The sequence below is a fragment of the Caretta caretta genome, chromosome 16 (assembly GCF_965140235.1).
Source record: "Caretta caretta isolate rCarCar2 chromosome 16, rCarCar1.hap1, whole genome shotgun sequence".
Classification (NCBI taxonomy): Eukaryota; Metazoa; Chordata; order Testudines; family Cheloniidae; genus Caretta; species Caretta caretta.
This window is the reverse complement of record NC_134221.1, coordinates 16,675,601-16,695,175: the sequence shown is the minus strand read 5'-3', so window position 1 is coordinate 16,695,175 and position 19,575 is coordinate 16,675,601. Positions and strand designations below refer to the sequence as shown.

Sequence of the window (19,575 nt, the reverse complement as noted above, 5' to 3'; positions counted from 1 at the left end):
ACCATCAGAGCTGCCCTAACCAGCCTCCTGGACCAGTCCAGACCTCAGGATCAGTCAGGCGTAAACTGCCACTCCTCGCCCCCCCACCCCCATCCCAAAAGCCCTTTCTCTGTGGGGGGCAGAATGGTCTTTTGGATGAGCTCTAGGGCCTTCAGTTGGGCCAGAGGATTTGATTCCCAGCGGAGCTGTAGCCCTCCTGTATGGCCTAGGTGCAAGGCACTTAGCCCCCCCCATTTTCCCAGTGACTGCTAATTTCGGGTGCTCTGCTTGAGAAAACAAAGGCCTGCTGTTCAGCCGTGCCAGGGACCCCCAGCCCTGTTGGCTTCAGCGGGACTTATGGGTGCTGAGCGCCTCTGAGAATGGGGCACCAGGCACCTCTGGTCGAGCACTCAAGAACCCCATGCTCAAAATGTGGGGGCACTGGAATGTAGGCCAGGTCCCTCATTTGCACAAAGGGGATCCTGGCACGTATCCCTCTCACGTTCGGTGTTGGAATCCCTGACACTAGTATTTGCAAAGCGCTTCAGGGTCTGTAGAAGGTGCCATCAAGAGAGGGGCAAAATTTCGGTACCTGAATGCCCTGGTGATGGGTCCATTAGAAATGGCTGGGGACAAACCAGTCAGTGGCATGTCACTGCAGTGCCTCCTGTGGATGCGGTAATTCAGCCTCTCCTGTCTGTATCCAAAGCCCACTTCGCAGGCTTTCCCTGTGTCTGAGCTTCCCTGCTGGATGCTGTCTCCCGAGCAGGTTCCCTGCCACAGGTGCGATCCCTCGCTCCAGTGCAGATTGGTTTCACTGTGACGGTTTGTTTGTTACGTGTGTTGTGATTGCACGGCCCAGCAGTGAGGAGCAGAGGGCAGAGTGCGGTGTTCCCCTGTGTGGTTACCAGAGGGACTAGGAAGTGCTCCAGGGGCTGGAATGGGCAGCAGCCCAGGCAGGGAAGGGAGAGCAACTGGAGCAGGCCTACTATGTTCTGGCAGCTGGGAGCACTAGCTCCCAGGTTAAAACCCACCAGGGAACGCTGCCGACCTAGCCCCAAATGCTGCCGAAGTGTTAGCTGCAGGGGGCGGGGTTCTTGCTCTGATCAGCGTCAGGCACCTTGGGCCTGATTGGCAGAGGGGCTGAGCACCCTAAAGGCAGTGGGAGCGGCTGTGTCCCAAGAGCTCAAGGCTGTGATTTTTGGCCCTTGGCCCCCCTGCATTTTGGGGAGGAGGCGAGTTTTGGGGGTTCAGCTCTCCTACAGTTTGCAGGACAGGGGGTTGAGTGACCAGCTTATTGGGCTGGCTCTCCCAGTGCTTGTGCTGCTGTTGAAACACTGATGCATTAGGAGGCGCCCCCCTTACCAATGCCTAACTGTAGGTAGGTAGAATCCCCCCCGGTACAGCACTCTAGAGCTCTTCTTACATTAGAAGGGAAGTGCCTGTAGGCTTTGCTCCCTCCAAAAAACCTTCCTCCCCCCCCCACCCCCCAGGACTGATGCCTCCTGATTTTCATATTTAAATATGCAAATGTCACCATCTTGGCCTCCCAGCCATTCCCAGGGCTAAATCCCCCATGCCGTGAAGGTAACTGCGCTGTTTCCTCTCCCCATGGCAGAGCTCCACGCAGGAGATTGGAGAAGAGCTGGGAGACGGAGTGATCTACAGCATATCGCTCCGGAAGGTGCAGCTCCACCATACAGCCAACAAGGGGCAGCGATGGCTCGGGGTAAGCTGGGCCCAGCCTCCCTTTGCCCTCTGTGACTACAGCTGTGCTGATTTCCCCACGCTTGCTCCTCCTTGTGCCTTCCGAGCATGGCAGCAGGTGGCCTTCGGGGTGTCATGGTTCCAGCAGGATGGGCCCAGGCATAAGTGGGCACATGCCACATAAACCACAGGTCCAGTTCTTAGCATGCTAGGGGCAGCGTTTCCTACAGCGGCCGGGAGATCCATTCATCCTTTCCCTCTCCAGGCCTGTCACTGCACCCACTGTGGCACTCATTGTGCTGCCTGCAGGCAGGTGGCTGGCTTGGGGATCATGGGCATACAACAGTCAGGGTGAGCAGATGGAGCACCCCAGCCAATGTGGACACAGATGTTTCGATTTGCCAACTGCAGCTCCGTGCAGGGGGTGACCCCCCAATAGGACGGCCTGATGAAACATGCTCACATGTGCCTCATCCTCGTCCTGCTTTGGGCATTAAACTGGGCATCCCCATTTTGGGGTCTCCTACCAAGAGCTCACCAGCACCTGGCCCTGTGTCTGGATTGAGTGTGCATGGGAGAGTTCAAATCCTTGTCTGACTCCTTGCCAGAGTTGGAAGGAGAAGGTGCCTGACCCTGGGGAGGCAGGAGGAGCCATGTGATTACTTGCACATCAGGAAGGGATTGGGAGGGATGCAAATTAGGCTGCCCTTTGCAGAATAGGGCCCCAATCTCCTGGGAAGGGCCGAGCACACATTTCCCACTGAAATCTCTGGGAGTTGGGGAGCTCCGTGCTCAATGGGATCTGGTGCTTTGTTCCCTGGAGAAGAAGGGGTTAAGAGAGGCTCTCTCTCCTGCTGAACAGCCTGTCTTGGAGGAAGCCGACATCCTTTTTGTCCTTCTCATACCAACTCAGACACGGCCAACAAAAAGCCTCTCCCCTCCGGGAGCTGGCATGGGGCCAGGGGACCAGACAGGCCCGCAGGAATGCAGCGCTGGGTATTATTGTTTCCGGCTGTCCAATTCCATCACATTCCAGTGGCAGAGCGGATGGGCAACCCCGGCATGGGGGCGCTGAGAGAAGGATCCCGGAGCCATAAGGCTCCAGGCCTGGTTTTCCCTGCTGCCCGCGGGTGGGTGTGTCTCATGCAGAGTCCATGTGGGAGCCCTGAAGCCAGTAGAAGGAAGAGGCGGCTGCTGGAGATCCTCATTTTGCCCTTCCCCGCCTATTATTTTCTCTTTAACTTTCTGTTTCCTGAGCTGAGCCAGGCAGGTCCAGGCCGTGGGCAACGGGGAGCCAGGGATGCCAGCCCTTCTGTCTGCTTGAGCAGGGATAACAGATACCAGGGGTGTAGGAATGGGGAGGGCATACCAAGTTGGATCTGCTTGGGCACCTCCCCACTGGGACAGATTGCTCTGTCAGTAGAGGGGCGGACTGGGCATAGGGCTGGAAGCCAGGAATGCCCCAGTTCTAATCCTGGCACTGACAGCCTCTGTAGCCTTGGGCGAGTTGCTTAGCCTCTCAGTGCCTAAGTTTCCCCCCCTGTAAAATTGGGGTAATCACCCCCCCCCCCCCGAGGAGTGTCATGGTGAGTCTTTAGCCAGACCTGCCTGGACACGTGTGCCGGTCCAATTCTGATTTTGTCCCTCTGTGAGCAGCGCCTCCCATGGGTCACTAAACAGAACTGCAGCTCTCACAAATGCATGTGCGCTGAGCAGGATCTCCTTGCATGGAGCTTTCCAAGTGCCCAGGCTAGGGGGAAAAGCAAGGCCTCTAGGAAGGGGGCGGAGCTCTTGAGCCTTTTGGTTTCCAAAGGGACTTGGTTCCCCATCCCCACCCCTTGTGCCCTCCCTGTCTGTGGAGCCCATGCTTGCGATCATGCTTAAAGGAGCAGGCCCATCGCGGGTGCGTTGCCCTGGCCTGATTGAATGCTGCAGAAGCTCCTGGGGAAGCTACTCAGGCTTTTCTGGACTGAGTCCCTGTCCACACGAGGGAAGTGACCCACTGGTGACGGATTCAGTGGCGTAGCAAGAACCAGCACAACGTCCGCATTTATCCTGTGCTCATTCCAGCGCTGCTTTGCACTGGGACACCGTCCCATAGCGCCCTGAAGGGAGAGGTGCCCTGGCACCATTAGGGAAGTGATTGTGTGTGTGTGTGTGTCTCCCTTGGGGCCTGGCTTCCTCAGCTCTGTGCTCGTGTTCCTCTCTCTGTCCTCCGCCTAACGCCGTCCATCATCCCCCACCTCCAGTTTGAGAACGAGTCGGCCTTGAACCTCTACGAGACGTGTAAGGTGCGGACAATAAAAGCTGGGACCCTGGAGAAGCTGGTGGAGTATCTGGTCTCAGCCTTCAAGGGCAATGACTCCACCTACGTCACCATCTTCCTTTGCACGTACCGGGCCTTCGCCACCACCAAGCAAGTGCTAGACCTGCTGCTCAACAGGTGATGCTGCCTCTCCCTCCCTGTGGTGCCCCTGGGGGGTGGAAGTCTGTGCCCTATCCGTGCCACGATCCCTCCTGTGCCCCACACCCCCATGTTCCAGACAGGCGATTCATGCAGCTCTCTCCTCCGGGCCCTGCTCGTGCGGGTTCATGCCTGGCTCTGACCATGGCTCAGCATCTCACATCACAGCTGCTCCTTGGAGGGGGCCCCTCTGGGTTTAGCAGGGAGCTGCCCCCATTCCAGCCTCAAAACTCTGGCTGGGCTGGGTCCTCTCCTCTCATGCAGACTGAGTGGGGGGCGGGGTGGTGGGGTGGTACTCAGCCATGCTACAGCCTCAGGGATGGAATAGTCCATGTAGCGTGTCTCTCCTCCCCTCTGCCCTCCCCCCACCCCCCTCAAGGCCCATAGCTGGGAGTGGAGATCTTTGTGTAGTCCCGGATCGACCAGCTCTGCCCTTCCCTTAGCCCACCTGTGCTCAGGGCCTTCCAAGCCCGACAGGAGGTGGAGCAGGGCACATCCCAGTACTGTGTGGAAAGCTAGGCTAGGAGAGCTGCTCCTGCTTTCTCCAGAGACATTAGCGTCCCCAACCTTGAGTCCTTTTTCATGCTGCTGTTTGTAACTGGAGCTGTATCGCCCCCACCCCCTCCGGAGGCAGCCTTTCATTGTGCCCCTAGCACAGCGCATTTGCCAGGAACCCGGAACAATGGGGGCAATGTTAGCGGGAGCGCATACCAGGGAGCACGTATACTCCCGGGATTGTCCGGGCATTGCACTCTGCGTGGGGGGAGGAGGGGGCCTTATGGGCCATGCGATGACTACAGCAGGGGGGAGACAGTGTGAACTCTGCTCTTCATGCCTGTGCTGTCCCTCTCAAAGGGCCAGTCCAGTCCAATGAGTCTGTGAAATGCCCAGAGCTGCCTCGGTGCCGGGTCTCAGCATTCCTAGATCAAAGCCAGGTCCATCCCACCGGGTACCCTGTTCTGACCGTGGCCAGTGCCTGCTGCTGTAGGAGAAGGTGGCCCTCTGTCTTCTATAATGCACCTGGTTGATTATACATTGAAATACTCTAAGAGCATCACCGTGGGGGTGGGAACACTGATTGATGGATGTTACAATGGCGTTCCCAGAAGTACCGCCTCTGGGAATGCTGTCCAGACGTGACAGCCCTGTCGGCTGTCTCAAGCAGTGCGGGTACTTCAGGAGATACCCATGGATGCAGTGCCACTTCCCTGGCACCAGGCTGAGTCATAGAGACATGGGCTAAGCTGTCCAACTCTGAAACTGGTGTGGTTTCATTGAACAAGTTGGTGACTTTTGCCTGCCAGATGCAGCTTCTCTTTGCCTGGCAAGGTATGCATGGGAAAGGGCGACCTGTCGTGGGTGCTTAGGGTAGTTGTCCCTGTGTGCATGGGACATGGGCCGGTCCTGTCGTCCCCCACAGTTTGAAATCCAGAGTCCTATCCTAAGGCAACCCTGAGAGTCCACAGTGGGTACTAGTTGCCCCTCCTGGCTTGGCAACAGGCTCCTGAAAGGCCCCTGGCAGGAGTGCATGGATATAGGTGTCTTCGGAACCCTGCCCTGGCTGAAATGCCTCGTAAGTCCCCAAACTCCATGCAGGGGGTAGGACTCATTTGGCCGGGGGCAGGCGGTATGCTGGGAAGAGATCCAGAGCGAAGGATGCCTGCCTGCTCCAGCAGGGTCGCTGTGGAGAGGCAACTGCCCAGGGGTGTGTGGTTTAACTGGCGCATTGTTATCTCCTTGTCAGGTACGGCAAACTGCATGTCCAGGTGAATGGGGACCACACCAGATACACTGTGGATGAGAGACTGGAGCTGAAAAAGTAAGCATACCTCTGCTGCCATGAGCCCTCCACTCGGCACCAGGGCAGGGAGGGAATGTGTCTGCCTGGCCCCTCTGCTCTCTTCATGGATGGAACTGTCTCCCGGTGCCAAAGGACCATCCACTCTGGGCTGTGTGCTGTGGAATTAGGTCTAGGAGGATACAGGCAGGGAGAATGCTGGGCTGAGATGGGCTGGGATTTGGATCGAGTCAGAAGCTGGGAACTCGGATTGGGTGGGTCTTGGAAAGAAGCCAGGAATAGAATCCAGGTCTCCCGAGCCTGTCTCCTTCTCTAACTGCTAGGCCATGTGTCCTTGCCTGTCAAGGTCCAATTTGTTGAGCTGTAATATCCTGTAGCAGTGAGTTCCACAGGTTAATGATGTGACGCTGCTGAAAGTACATTTGCAGCTCTGTTAGGACATTTGGGGGATGTTGGCTCTCGGCTGTTGGGCATGTGGGCGCTCCGCCATCAGACGTGTACGCGTACGTACACTTTGGCACGCGCCTGCACACAGGGGTCACTTTATGCCCACTTTTAACAGCCAGTCTGTCCGTCTGCTTCTCCCCAGCACCATCTCCTCCATCCTGGGCGCCTGGCTGGACCAGTATTCTGAAGACTTCCGCAGGCCCCCAGACTTCACCTGCCTCAAGCAGCTCATCTCCTACGTGCGCCACAACATCCCTGGCTCGGACCTGGAGCGGAGAGCACGGATCCTGCTGGCCCAGTTCCAGCAGCAGGAGCACAGCGAGGCAGAGGCAGACGGTGAGCGGCGCTTCCTCCCCGTGCCCCTTAGTGCTCTGTGTGGTGTGTGTCCTGGGCTTCCCTGGTGACACCTGTGAGAACTGCGTGTGAGGGCCGTCAGCGGGGCCTGGGTGGAAAGGACGAGGGTTAGCACCCCGGAGGATCTCCAGAGCTGAAAAACCTGCCACATGACCAAAGCCGAATGAATCCACCCTTAAATGAGTCCGTTCTGTTCTGCCCTGCCCTCTTGAGCCCCTCGGACCTCTTTGTGCCCACAACAAGGGGAATTCAGTTTGTAAATGACCCTGGGAGGATTCAGTCTGGGGAAGGATGCTGGCTTTCCTTGCAGTGGGCGGGAGTTCCTGCAGGCACCTCCTGTGCGCCCTCCTGGCCTGTACAAGATGGGTGGCCTGAGGGGTGTGAGCATGTCTGTTTGTGTAGGGGGAGGGGAGGGCAAGCTGTGTATCGGGATGTGGGAAGGGGGGTTAGGGGGAAGGGTCTGGCTGTGGTGTGGGGTGTCTGTATTTGGGGTGAAGTGTGTAACTGACAAAGGGACAACCCTCCATTCCTCATTTCTCCCTGTTTTTCTCAGCTGCAGACCAGACCAGCTGCACCTTCCGGATAGTGGAGGAGAACGGGCTGGGGGAGGGGAAGCCAGACTTCCTCGCCTTCTCCCAGGAGATGGTGGCCGAGCAGTTCACGCTGATGGATGCTGTGAGTACTGCTGCCTTGCCACTGAGTGCTCTGCCCATGTGCTTGGGGTCCTGCCCGTTTGCTCTCTGCTGTCTGCCTGGGCCTGTCACGCTCTCGCTCTCCTGCTTGCACGTTCCCTGCTCAGAGTTCCCTCGAGAGACCCGTCTCCAACCCTCTCTCTTCCAGGAGCTGTTTAAGAAAGTGGTGCCTTACCACTGCCTGGGCTGCATCTGGTCCCAGCGGGACAAGAAGGGCAAAGAGCACCTGGCCCCCACCATCCGTGCCACCGTCTCCCAGTTCAACAGCGTCACCAACTGCGTCATCGCAACGTGCCTGGGGGACCGTTCCCTCAAACCGCAGCAGAGGGCCAAAGTGGTGGAGCGGTGGATTGAAGTGGCTCGGGTAGGACTGTCCTCTGTGATGCCAGCCGTTGCCCAGTGGGGTCTTTCTGGGATATCCCTTGCTGGTGCTTGAAGCAGTGTAGCCCAGTGGATAGGGCACTGGCTTGGGAGGGGGTTCTAAGCCCCGCGCTGCGACCCTGGGCAAGTCTCAACTTCCTGGGCCTCCGTTTCCCCCTCTGTACAGTGGGGATAATGATACCTGTTATAAAGCCTTATGAATGGGGATAAGAATTGTAACTAATGGCAGGAACTCCCTGTCCCTGTCCCACCTACCGTGCCCCCACTAGAAAACTAGATCGCTCTCCAAGGAGCCCATGGCTGAGGGGGACCAAACTGAACCCTCATCATCTGTGGGTTTGAGTAAGTGGGGTTCAGCTCTGACATCCCTCTGCCTTGGACTTTTGATTCTGCAGAATGAAAACTCAGCCAGTGCGGTTCTGTAGAGCTAAAGTCACCCATTCCTGTCTGTGTGAAGGGAGACCCCCGTTTGAGGGGCCTAAGCCTGGGCTGGGACCTACCTGAAAAAGGTTTGCAGGGAGGGGAGGGTACAGATGGGACTCGAGATGCTAAGGGGCCAGCTGCCCAGCTGGGCTAAATCAGCATAGCTCTGACTTCAGTGGAGCTGCACAGATTTACACCAGCTGAGGATTTGGCCCTAAACATCTCCATGGCCAAAGGGGGAAACCAATAACTATTGCCTGGCTGCCATCTTTCCAACTAACATTAAACCTTGCCGCCTCCCTGTCTCCCCTCAGGAGTGTCGCATCCTAAAGAATTTCTCCTCTCTTCGAGCCATCCTCTCCGCCCTGCAGTGTAACGCGGTTCACAGGCTGAAGAAGACCTGGGACGAGGTGTCACGGTGAGCGCAGCCCCTTGAGTCCCATGGCCGGAGAGTTAGCATAGTTTGGGGGTTCCCATCTACGCCACAAGCTGTAACGCTGTCTGACTCACGTCCCAGGGCTATAGCCAGGGCCTGGTGATCGTGCAGATGGCACTGTGATCATTTCACCAGCTCTCCTCCTGGAGTGTGCCCAAAAGCCAGGGACCAATGTAAGACATTTTGCTGTCTTATCAGCATGAGGAAACTACGGTAGATCCCACACGTAAAATATTCCTGGATACCCTCCAAAATGGCAGAACTACCCACTAATGCTGTGATCAGCTGGGTCCTTCCCAGGGGCATGGCCCAGCCTGGAAGGGAATGTTTCATTCAGGCAGATTCCCAGGCAAATGAGGTCAATAAATCTGCGAGCCAAAGGGGAAGAATGGCCATTCTCCCAAGGCATGCTGGGAAAATCTCCATCGCCTAAGAAAGAATCCAGGATACAAGCTGGTGTTTTGGGGAAGTGGAAATTTGGAGAATGAAATGGACTCGTGGTCTACTAGCAGCGTGGGGCTTAGAAAGGGGCATAGGCTTGCACAAGAAGAGGGGAAGACCGGTGCTGATGCCTCCTTGTTTCGCCCCGAACAGGGAGAGCTTCCGCACTTTCCACGAGCTGTCGGAAATCTTCTCGGATGAGAACAACCACTCGCTGAGCCGGGAGCTTCTCATTAAGGTACCAGGAGCTCAGAGTCTCTCTACACATGGGCTTGTTTCTGAACCGGGGGTGGGATGGGAGTTTACCCTGATGCTGCCCAGTCTGCAGTGAGGATGTGTGGAGCAATGGGAACGGGTAGTGAAGTCTATAGCAGCACATACCATGAGATGATAGAGGTCTTGCATGATCTTTAAAGCATGCCCTTTACAGACACACTAAGTGTGCACACACAGACAAACTTTTTGCACGCTCTGCACCCAATGGGAATGTATATGGGAGTGTGGGTGATTTTAAAACCGAAATGAGGATTCCCTCTGAAATATTTGCATCTCTGATGTTGCAGCCTTTTGCTAGAACATGAGTGTCAGGAAGTGAGAGACTTGAAACTGACTGGGCTATTTCGGCTGCCCAAGATGAAGGGAGAAAGGGGCATGTGGTTTGTAGAATCCTCCCCAGTTTTAACTGTCAGGCAGTGTTTATAATACACACAGGGGAAACTAGTTTTTCATGGGCCAGATCCTCAGTCTATGTAAATCGATGGCTCTTCAGTGGAACTACATCAGCTGAGGGTCTGGCCCAGAACTTCCAACTGGACAGTTTCCCTTTAAGCCTGAAAGGGGCAGAGCAAGGCAGCATGTTGTGAATGGCTGATGCTGACAGCCTGGACTGCTGAGCATGGCTCTGATTGGGCTTGGGCTGCAGCCAGCTCTGGCAGCAAGGAAATCCCCAGCGAGGGCAGAAGATAAGTAGGGGAGAGACTTATCTATGAGAGAGGAGTGTCTGCAGAGGGATTCCCTCCCCTTATCTCCCTGGAACAGAGGTAAAGGAGCTCTGGCTGTGTGAGCCCATGCCGGCTGTGAGATGAACTCCTGGACTGGCTCCTTGCGCATGCACACACGCGTGCTCTCTCTCATATATGTGCGCAGCCAGCACCGCGGCAGCCGCCCCCGCCTGTTAGCTGCCTAGAAAGGAAGTAGCCGACTTGGTGGCCAAACCAAGACTGCATCTGAAAATCTCTCTAGTGGGCCTGATTCTGCTCTCGTTCACACCACCGTGGCACAAGAGTAACCCGGCTGATGGCAGCAGCCTTACACGAGGATGCAGTGGGTGCGAAAAGAGTATTGATGCCTGCTTGTTACTATATTGCCCAGTGTCATGTATGGAGCTTTCATTCTGGCTCCACGGAGGGCTGGGCTTAATGGTTCTGCGCTGGAATCGCCTGGCTGCCTGAGGCCCCAGGGTCAAATCCCAACATCAGAGGGGTGTGTATAGGATGTTGTGCACCAGGTGGCTGCTCTGCCCCAGAGGTGGCTGCATTTTAGCAGCCCTGCACATACAAAGGGCCTGCCCAGAGTCCCACTGATTTTAGGGTGCGCAGTGAGTGCTCAGCCCTTCTCAGGCTCGGGCCCAAAGCTTGTAAAATGCTGCTATAGAAATGTCCATCTCCGCATCAGGGCGTTCACTCGGACGTTGCATCCCATCTCTGTCTGGGGCTGAGATCACAAAATCCAAAAGGGAACAGAACATCCCTTTGATGAGCTATTAATATGTACGTGTGTGTGTGTGTGAGTGTGAGAGAGACGGAGAGAGAGATTGAGATGAGGGGAGGGCAGCATGACTCATATCGGGTGAGACTCCTCCTGTTTATAGCATGAATGCTCAGCTTTGATCATGTTCCCACCCCCATAGAGACAGAGGTCTTGTCCACATGGGATGCTATACTGGTATAAGGTAGGGTGTGAATTTAAACCGTTATCACTATACCAGTTTAACTCCCCTTGTGGGCGCTCCTGTTCCGGTAGAAGAGGGCCTGGTTTCACTTGAGCAAATGTCGCTTTGGAAGCTGTTTAATAATAATACCCGGCTCTTTATCTAGCGCTTTTCACCTGTAGCTCTCAAACTGAGGCACAGAGGGGATGTGCCTGAGGTCACCTAGCAGGCCAGTGGGAGAGGTGGGAACAGAAAACCAGGTCTCTTGCGTCCCAGTCCAGTGCTCTGTGCAGTAGGCAGCACTGTTTAAGATGAGCCAAAAAAAAGCCACTCTTAGCCTGGGATAAGTGTGTCCGCATGGGGAGTTGTGCCAGTAGAACTGTAGCAGCTTAACTGTGCTGATATAATTCTACACCAGAAAAGTCTCCCACGTAGACGAGCCCTTTGCCCCTCAGCAGGTGGGTGGCACTTCTGTAACCCTGGCTGGGTGGGGCTCCTGTGTTCCCTGCCCTACCTGAATTTCTGTCTGACAGCATGAGCTGCAAGGCAGGGAGTGGGACTTACCCAGGGTTTGCAAAGCACTGTCTGAATTCTTGCCCCAGGAGGCCTGATCTTAGCGATCAAGGAGAGCCTCTAGCAGGGACGTTAGATCAATAAGCCAACCTATGTCGTCTTCCCACCAATCCAGGAGGGGACGTCCAAATTCGCCACCCTGGAGATCAACCCAAAGAGGGCCCAGAAACGGCAGCAGCAGCAGCGGGAGATGGTGAGTGGCGTGGCCGCCCGTTGCTGGTAGCTCACTCAGAGCTCTGCGGCCGTCGCTTGTGTGGGGCTCACCCCGGCTCTCTCTCCTTTTCCAGGGCGTGATGCAGGGCACCATTCCCTACCTGGGCACCTTCCTCACAGACCTAGTGATGCTGGATACTGCCATGAAAGACTTCCTGGATGTAAGTATTCCCCCCCACCCCCCCGCCTCCCCTTCTCTGCCTGGCTTCCCTCACTGAGCCCTGGAGCTCCCAGAAACTGGCCGAGGGAGGCTGTGGCTGAAAACAAAGGGCTGGATCCCTGCATGGTGAGACTCCCGGGACGCATGGGTACATTACTGAACTCACGCTGCCCCCTAGCGTGATGCAAGGCCTCGCCTGTCGTGCTCTGCGGGATCGGTTCCCAGGGGGAGGGGTTATTGGCGGCTGCGGGAACCGTCGCTTGCAGGTTCCCTGTAACCTTTGTTTGATTTCTATCTTTCAGGGGGGGCTGATCAACTTTGAGAAGAGAAGGAAGGTGAGAGCTGTTCACGTACAGCCGAGCTTTCAGCTTGAGCAGACCTGGGTTAGAGGAAGGGGCTGACTTTGTGCATCCAGGCAGCTGGGGTCCTGCAGATACCTCAGCCCAGTTGGGCTCCCTCATTCTGCAGTCTGTAGCAATGAGGCTTCAGTAGCTGGCTCTGGGGGAGTGGTTCCCCGGGGCTCTGTGATTCCATGTATGGTGCCCGTCTAAGACACACACCCCTACCTCATGGGGCAGGAGTCTGGGGGTCTGGTCAGCCAGTAGGAGCGGGCCTCATTCTGTCTCTGCCTCGGCTCCCTGCAGGAGTTTGAAGTCATCGCCCAGATCAAGCTGCTCCAGTCGGCCTGCAACAACTACAGCTTCACGCAGGAGGATCGCTTCGTGGAGTGGTTCCATGGCGTGGAGCGGCTGAGTGAGGCTGAAAGGTGAGCTGGGCCCGGAGCCAGGGGCTTTAGCTACCGGTCCCTCTGCAGGGACCCAGCACCTTCCTCCTCTGGATGGGCCTCCAGAGCGTGGGCTGTTCTGCTGCTCACCCTCCCTCTGTGACGCTCTGCTGCCTGGACCCATAGCGGGACCCTTTGTCTCCTTCAGATCCAGGCTGCTGAAAATCTGCGGCTGAGCCCTTAGGCCCGTTGCTCTGTCCCCTCCACTGTGCGCTGCCCCGAGCAGCCTCCCTGCAAACCCCAACGCACTGGGCGAATCTGGCACTGGGAAAGGGGTGCAGGGTTGGCGACCCTGCAGACTGACTCCCCCAGAACAGGGGGTGTCTAAACACCTGTAGCCTCCCTGCTCTTCAGATGCCAGGCTGAAACCTCAGGACTTGGACCACAACCCCACCTTGCACCCCAACTCCTGAGGCTGTCAGAAACCTGCGGTCACCCTAGTGCTGCGGGTGGGCTCCAATCCGTTCCCTTCCCTGCACTGTTAACATGGCTAGCTCTGGAGGGGGACCCTAGCCTCACCTGACTGAATCTTTGCTCTCTTCCCCTCTCCTAGCTATAGCCTCTCATGTGAGATCGAGCCCCTGTCCGAGTCGGCCAGCAACACGCTGAAGGCAAAGAAAAACACAGGCATCATCAAGCGATGGAGCGAGTGAGTCTCCCTGCTCCCCTTCTCACCAGGGCCCCGAGCAGAGATGGGCTGCCCAGAGCTAGCGGCCAGGCCAAGCTGTGGGGGGTGGTATTTGGGTAACTGCTGGCTGGCATGTCTCCCTCCAGCCCCCCCGCTCTTGACCCAAGTGCTGTGGGTGAAACCAGCCACAGCAGCGAAGGGCGCCATGGGCCGAGAGTAAGGGGCGATGGCCAAGCTGGGGGAGATCCTAGGGGGCTGCCTGTTAACAATGAGCTGCATTGGCAGAGTTTGGGCCCCAGGCCTGGGATAGCAGGGGTGGCTGCACTTCAGGCTGTGGGTGCATTAGCACATCTTGGTTGTGGGGTCAGGGTTAGAATAGCAGTGGGGCTGTGCGACGTTAACAGAGCTGGAGGAGGGCTCACGGTTACAGAAGGGAGCTGCTGGAGCTGGAGTGCAGGCAGGACACTGGGCTCTTTCTAGAGCGGAGGGAGCTGGGCCTGGGGCAGAGGCTTCAGAGGGCATGGGGTGGGTGCTGCGGGGCAGGTTCCCTGGGGGCGGGCAACAGAGGCTGCAGGGGGGGCGTGGGGCGGGTGCCCCAGCTGCACGGTGCATGTCTGCTTTGTTCCTTCCTGACCGTATCTGTCTCCCCCGTCCTGCAGCCGGCAGGTGCCGAGTGCCGAGCCCTGCACTAGCAGCAGCTCCCACTCCAAATCCTTCGACCAGCTCAAGTGCGGGCAGTACCTGTGCAGCGGGGACGCGGCCGACTCGGTCAGCGTCACCTCGGCTGGCTCCAGCAGCTCCGACGTGGAGGAAATCAACATCAGCTTCATCCCCGAGTCCCCCGACTGCCAGGAGAAGAAGGTACGGGGCAGCTCGCTGGGCTTTCCTCGCACCCAGGCGATCAGGAGCCAGGTGCGCCCATTGCAGCCCCGCCTCTGCCCTGGGGGGTGGGGGTTCCCCCCACGCGTCTCCTAAAGGCTGGTTCTAACCTGGAGCAGATGGGAGGCCGAGCCCCTCTCCTTCCATCCCTCCCGTCCAAGGCATGAGTGGGGGTTGTCATTGGGAATTCCCTGCCCCCCCGCTGTGGCTGTAACTCCCTTGAGCAGAACCCCTCCTGGCCCTGGGGGTGCGGTTGGGGGAGACACCCCCTTTCCTCTCTGGATGGAGATGCTGAAGCCGGTGCTTGTCCCTCCTTCCCCCCCCAGTTCTGGGAATGCACCTCGCTCTCCTCCCTGGACACGTCGGGGATCGGCTCTGGCTCCAGCAGCGCCTCCTCCTCCTCGGTCTCCTCCACCCCGGTGACGGCCTCGCGCACCCACAAGCGCTCCGTCTCGGGCATCTCCAGCTACTCCTCCCTCTCCCTCCCCCTCTACAACCAGCAGATCGATGACTGCTGCATCATCCGGGTTAGCCTGGCCGTGGACAATGGCAACATGTACAAAAGCATCCTGGTGAGCACTGGGTACCCGCAGCGCATCCGGGGGAGGGGGCTAGTCTGGGCTAGTGCATCCGGGGGAGAGTCTGCTGCGTGCCCAATCCCAGAGCCTCCTGAGGCAGGTGTTTGATCCTCACAGCACCTCCTGGCAGAGCTTGCAGCGGGAAGGACAGAGGGCGATTGCTGCTGAACTAACAAGCAGGGGGGCATGGGATCTGTCTTAGGCCTGGCAGCCGCTTCTGGGTCCTTGTCCCTGATCCCTGGGTTGATGAGCACTCTCCCCTTCCAGGTGACGAGCCAGGATAAGACCCCAGTGGTGATTCGCAAGGCTATGGCCAAACACAACCTGGACGGGGACCGGCCGGAAGACTATGAGCTCGTTCAGATCATCTCAGAGGAAAGAGGTACCTAGGGCTTCTGCTGGGACCCTGCCTCTGGCATTAACTGCCCCTCACAGTATCCTTCGCTTCCTCTCCCCTTCGGTATGGGGCTGTCACCCCAGACTTCTGCCCCTATCATGAGATGGAGCGTGCCCTCACAGCGCCCTGTGCGAGCAGAGGCCCTTGGGCAGTTCAAAGACACCTCTGCTGGCCAAGGGAGACTAGAGCGTGCTGCCGCTGGGATGCTTGGCCCGAGCCCTTAGCTCTGCACCACCCAGCTGCAGAAGCCGCTGAAAGGAACGAGCTGTCCCGGTGTTTGCTGCTTCTCCCAGGCCAGCTGGGACCAGGCCCTGCAGAGTTGGGGTGGGGAAGCTAATGGACCCATTCTGAACTCTGTGACGTTTTGGGTCTGACACATGTTTTGTCTGACACGGTCCCCCCTTCCTAGGGCCTTCTGGTGTCCCTCGTAGCCTGAGCTGCCCATGTTACACTGGGGTATGTCTACACAGAAGCTGGGAGGTGTATGTCTCGCTGAGCTAGGAATTACATGTGCTAGTACCCTAAAATAAGGCCTAAACTTTTAACGGGGAGAAAAATGAACCATTGGAACAATTTACCCGGGGTCAGGTGGATTCTCCAGCACGAACAATTTTCAGAACAAGAGTGGATGTTTCTGAAAGATCTGCCCTGGGAATTATTTTAGGGAAGGTCTGTGCTCTACAGGAGATCAGATTAGATGGTCACAACAGTCTCTTCTGAGCTTGGGATCTATGAAAACAGCAGCCGGGGCTGCAGCTGCGCAGCCAGGGGCTTGGGCTGGTGACCCAAGGACAGACCATAACTCTCCCGTAGGGTTGTAGTTGGGTAGCTAACCCCAGCTGCTGGGGCTATGCTATTTCAGCACAGTAGCCTGAGTAGAACTAGCCTGTGTACATCTGGCAGCTGCTGTGTAGGCAGAACCTTAGATGGAGCTGTCCACAACTCCTTAGAGGGGATGTGCCCCCCAGGGAAGGAGCTACTGGAGCTGCTTCTGCCATCACTTTCTGGGGAGAACATTCCCCTAGAGTCGTAAAAGAAAGGATGGCCCGGCGCTTAGGGTACCAGCCTGGGCTGCTGGAGACCCAGATCCTGTTCCCTCTCCACCACAGACTTCTTGTTAGACCTTGGGCAAGTTGTGTAGTCTGTGGGCCTCAGTTCCCCCACCTGTAAAATGGGTCCTCCCTCCCAGATGCTCTGGAGCCAGAGAGATTCCCTGTGATCCTCCCAGTGGCTGAGGCAGCCCCATGCCGCTCTCCTGTCTGTCAGGGAGGTGAGCACCATCTCCGTCCTGCCGAGGCTGCAGCACTCGGCCAAAGTTAAATGTGAGTCAGCGGCAGAGTTGGGGCTAGGACTCAGGGGCTCACCCTGTGCAGTCCCAGCCTTGCTCTACCTTGGCTCCTGGCTACGTGCTCCTTCCCCTTCCGTGAAGGCAGCCGGAGCCCGTGGGTGACTTAACTGAACTCTCCTTGCAGAGCTGAAGATCCCTGACAACGCCAACGTCTTCTACGCCATGAACTCTGCTGCCAACTACGACTTTGTGCTAAAGAAGAGGGGCTTCTCCAAGGGCGTGAAGATCAAGCACGGCTCCAGCTCCACCCTGCCCAGGATGAAGCAGAAGGGCCTGAAGATTGCCAAGGGCATCTTCTAGCCATGGCTGGGCTGCGCCCCTCGCTGACTGGGCTTCGAGGGCAGCCTGCTCTGGGCCTGGCTGCTGGTCTATCTTAACGCCACCCGGCCTGGGTGAGGTGAGCCAGCCTGACCCGCGAGGAAGGGTGTCGCTCTCCTGGAGCTGTATGGGCGGGTGTGGCTGTGGCCTCTCAGTGGAACCCTGCGTTCCGAGCCGGGCGCTCTCCTACACGCAAGCTGGGTTTTTAACTCCTTCCAATGTGTGACACTGCTGTGGCCGTCAGGTCGCCCAGAGCTGGGCCCTGCCTCTCTGCCTTAGGTGCCTTCTGTCAAAGAGCGGAGGAGAGGACTACTTGCCAAGGGCCCCCTTCACCTACCTGCAGGGGGGGCCACATGCAGGGAGTTTTAGCAGACTCCCTGGAGCGAAAGAGCTGAGCTCTCCCTCTCCAACGGGGTGTATCCCCTCCTGTGCTGAGTTGGGCCCTGAAGCTGCTTTCCCTCCAGGTCCCTCGTTCCCCTTCTGGGGTAAACTGGCAGCATGACCATTTTGCATTGCCCACCTGCCCCTGGGGAGCTGCACTTTGCCTCTGGACCATTCCCCTAGGGACACGAAACTGAAAACCACGCAGCTGCTGTTCCACAGGATCGGTGGGGCATCCTTGGTGTGATGACCTGGCCGGTGGCTTTGACGACTCAGCTCTGCAAGGCTGCTTTTTCTTTCTACTGATCCTCTGGGTTGGACTCCCGTGTCCCTCCAGTGCTCTATCACTTTCAAACCTGCACCAAAGATCAAATGCCAGTGTCTCTTCGTCGGCAAAAAACACCCAGCCGGAACTGCCATCTGAGCCAGGAGGAGCGGAGCCAACTTCTGTACAAGTGTCTGTAAATAGAGACTTTCTTTTTGGTTGGGTGGGAGAGGAGCAGCCAGGTGGGGCTAACAGCCCTGGGCTCCATCCACCCAGCCCCTAGAAAGTGCCACTTACATTGGGCTTTAAAAAGACTTTTTTAAACATTTGACAATGAAATGGAGGAGGGGTGTGAGCAAACTTTTGTAAAAACAAACCCGTGATGTTTACTGAATCTTTTTCAATATTTATTGGTTGTAAATAGGACTGTCAAATGTGTACATTTTTACTAACCCTCCCTGCCCTCCGCTTGTCTTTAAAGTTGCTGGGAGCCATCTTTGTAACGGCTGCCTTCTGTTGTGTGCAGGAGTGGAGACTTTTCCATATCCCCTTTGTTTCTTTATCACTAACAGGGAATTGCTTCAGCAGGGGAGAGTAAAAGCCGAGTTTTTTAAATCACTGAACAAAACACTCACAGTGGGGGCTCTTTGTTCCTGGAGCTCCTCAAGCCCTTTCCTGTTTATGCCCATGCCCCTGCCCATTGTAGCAATGCTGGTGTGCCTGCCAGCTCTGGGAGCAGACAGGACCTTTCCTGAACAAGCCTGTAGGAGTGCTAGTCCCTGGGAGCTGTCTTTTAGGAACCAGGTCTGTAGGACCCTGTTGGAAGTTGCCACCTGACCTGCATGTCTCAGCTGTGCTGTGACTTGGGCCATGCAGGGAGGAAAGCTAGACACAGGTATGTAGAGGTAGCGTCAAGCTGCGGGGAGCATGGGGAGGGAAACTCTTATCCCAGCACGACTGTATCCAGCGCATGCTGACCTTTCCCGGGACCTGCCTGCTCTCTTCCACCCCACTTCTGTCTCTAGCAGCTGCTTCTGGGTTGGGTGGTAACTCCTAGCAGGGCCTTGGGCCTGTCACTCTGGAGTGTTGCTGCTTTGGGGTCTGGCCTGGGCACTTTGTAAAGGGCATTTGTTCATGCATCTGCATGGGCCTAAGCTTCAGGTAATAACCTCTCTCCTCTCCTCTCCTTCCCTCCCCCACCCCCCAGCTTCTGCACATGAAGGGAGCCATGGCCTCCTTGAAGCAGGAGCCTCTCCTCTCTCCATGGCCTGCCTACAGCGTCTCAGTGGCCCCTTTGCCAGGCACAGCACTCAACAAGCTGGACCACCTCCGCTGGAGGCTGAATGAGCGACTCCCCGGCTGTGCTGCAAACCAAACCCCTCCAGCTTCTGCCAGGCAGCTGAACCTGTCCCCTCCTTACCTGAGGAGTATTGTAGTATCAGGGGAGGCTGGGAGGAAGAGATCATCTTCATGCAAGGACTCTCTGCAGATCAGCCAGCATGGCCAGCCTGCAAGCCTAGGGCATTCCCTTACCCTACACTACGCTGTGGCAGAAAGTGCCTAAATGCTACTGTCTTGTGGGGGCGCCCTGGCTCCAGAGGATCCTACAGGGTGAACTGTCACTGTGAAATATTCCCTTAACTCCCTATGAGAATGTGAACACCCCTACATCCCACACACTCACAAACTGACCCCACCCCCACTGCCCTCTCAGCTTTTGTACTGCTCTGTGCCTGAACACCTGTGCCCACTCCTGAAATTAAAGGCAGGGCAGGGTCAACTTCCCTGTCTTTCCAGGTGGGCTCAGCTCACCCCATGTGTATGTGATCACTGAAGCTGGATGTATTATATGTATGTATTTTGTAACACAACTTCAATGAAGGAGCACACTGAGCGGTGTGACATGTACACAGCAATGTAATTAGTCTTTGCAATAAAATACCAATGTGCAAATGTCACAGCCAGGAGGCTGGATGCAGTTTGTCCTCAGGTGCTGGCC

The 19,575-nt window shown here is 56.8% G+C and overlaps 1 protein-coding gene across 6 annotated transcripts in view; it reads left to right on the top strand.

Moving 5' to 3' along the window:
* Positions 1 to 19,534, top strand: part of RALGDS (ral guanine nucleotide dissociation stimulator) — a 98,581-nt gene extending 79,047 nt beyond the window's left edge. For 3 of the 6 annotated variants that reach the window (XM_048822924.2, XM_048822922.2, XM_048822926.2), the window contains exons 2-18: positions 1,598 to 1,708; positions 3,936 to 4,129; positions 5,895 to 5,969; positions 6,538 to 6,731; positions 7,303 to 7,424; positions 7,590 to 7,805; positions 8,560 to 8,663; positions 9,276 to 9,360; positions 11,741 to 11,818; positions 11,913 to 11,999; positions 12,301 to 12,333; positions 12,643 to 12,764; positions 13,336 to 13,431; positions 14,070 to 14,322; positions 14,616 to 14,861; positions 15,135 to 15,249; positions 16,737 to 19,534. In XM_048822924.2, coding sequence (XP_048678881.1) covers positions 1,598 to 1,708; positions 3,936 to 4,129; positions 5,895 to 5,969; positions 6,538 to 6,731; positions 7,303 to 7,424; positions 7,590 to 7,805; positions 8,560 to 8,663; positions 9,276 to 9,360; positions 11,741 to 11,818; positions 11,913 to 11,999; positions 12,301 to 12,333; positions 12,643 to 12,764; positions 13,336 to 13,431; positions 14,070 to 14,322; positions 14,616 to 14,861; positions 15,135 to 15,249; positions 16,737 to 16,912 — 2,307 coding nt within the window. In that variant the 3' untranslated portion in view covers positions 16,913 to 19,534. The remainder of the gene's footprint in view (positions 1 to 1,597; positions 1,709 to 3,935; positions 4,130 to 5,894; positions 5,970 to 6,537; positions 6,732 to 7,302; positions 7,425 to 7,589; positions 7,806 to 8,559; positions 8,664 to 9,275; positions 9,361 to 11,740; positions 11,819 to 11,912; positions 12,000 to 12,300; positions 12,334 to 12,642; positions 12,765 to 13,335; positions 13,432 to 14,069; positions 14,323 to 14,615; positions 14,862 to 15,134; positions 15,250 to 16,736) is intronic. The other 3 variants (XR_007353020.2, XM_048822921.2, XM_048822923.2) reach the window with 3 other exon arrangements.
* Positions 19,535 to 19,575: the final 41 nt, after the last annotated feature.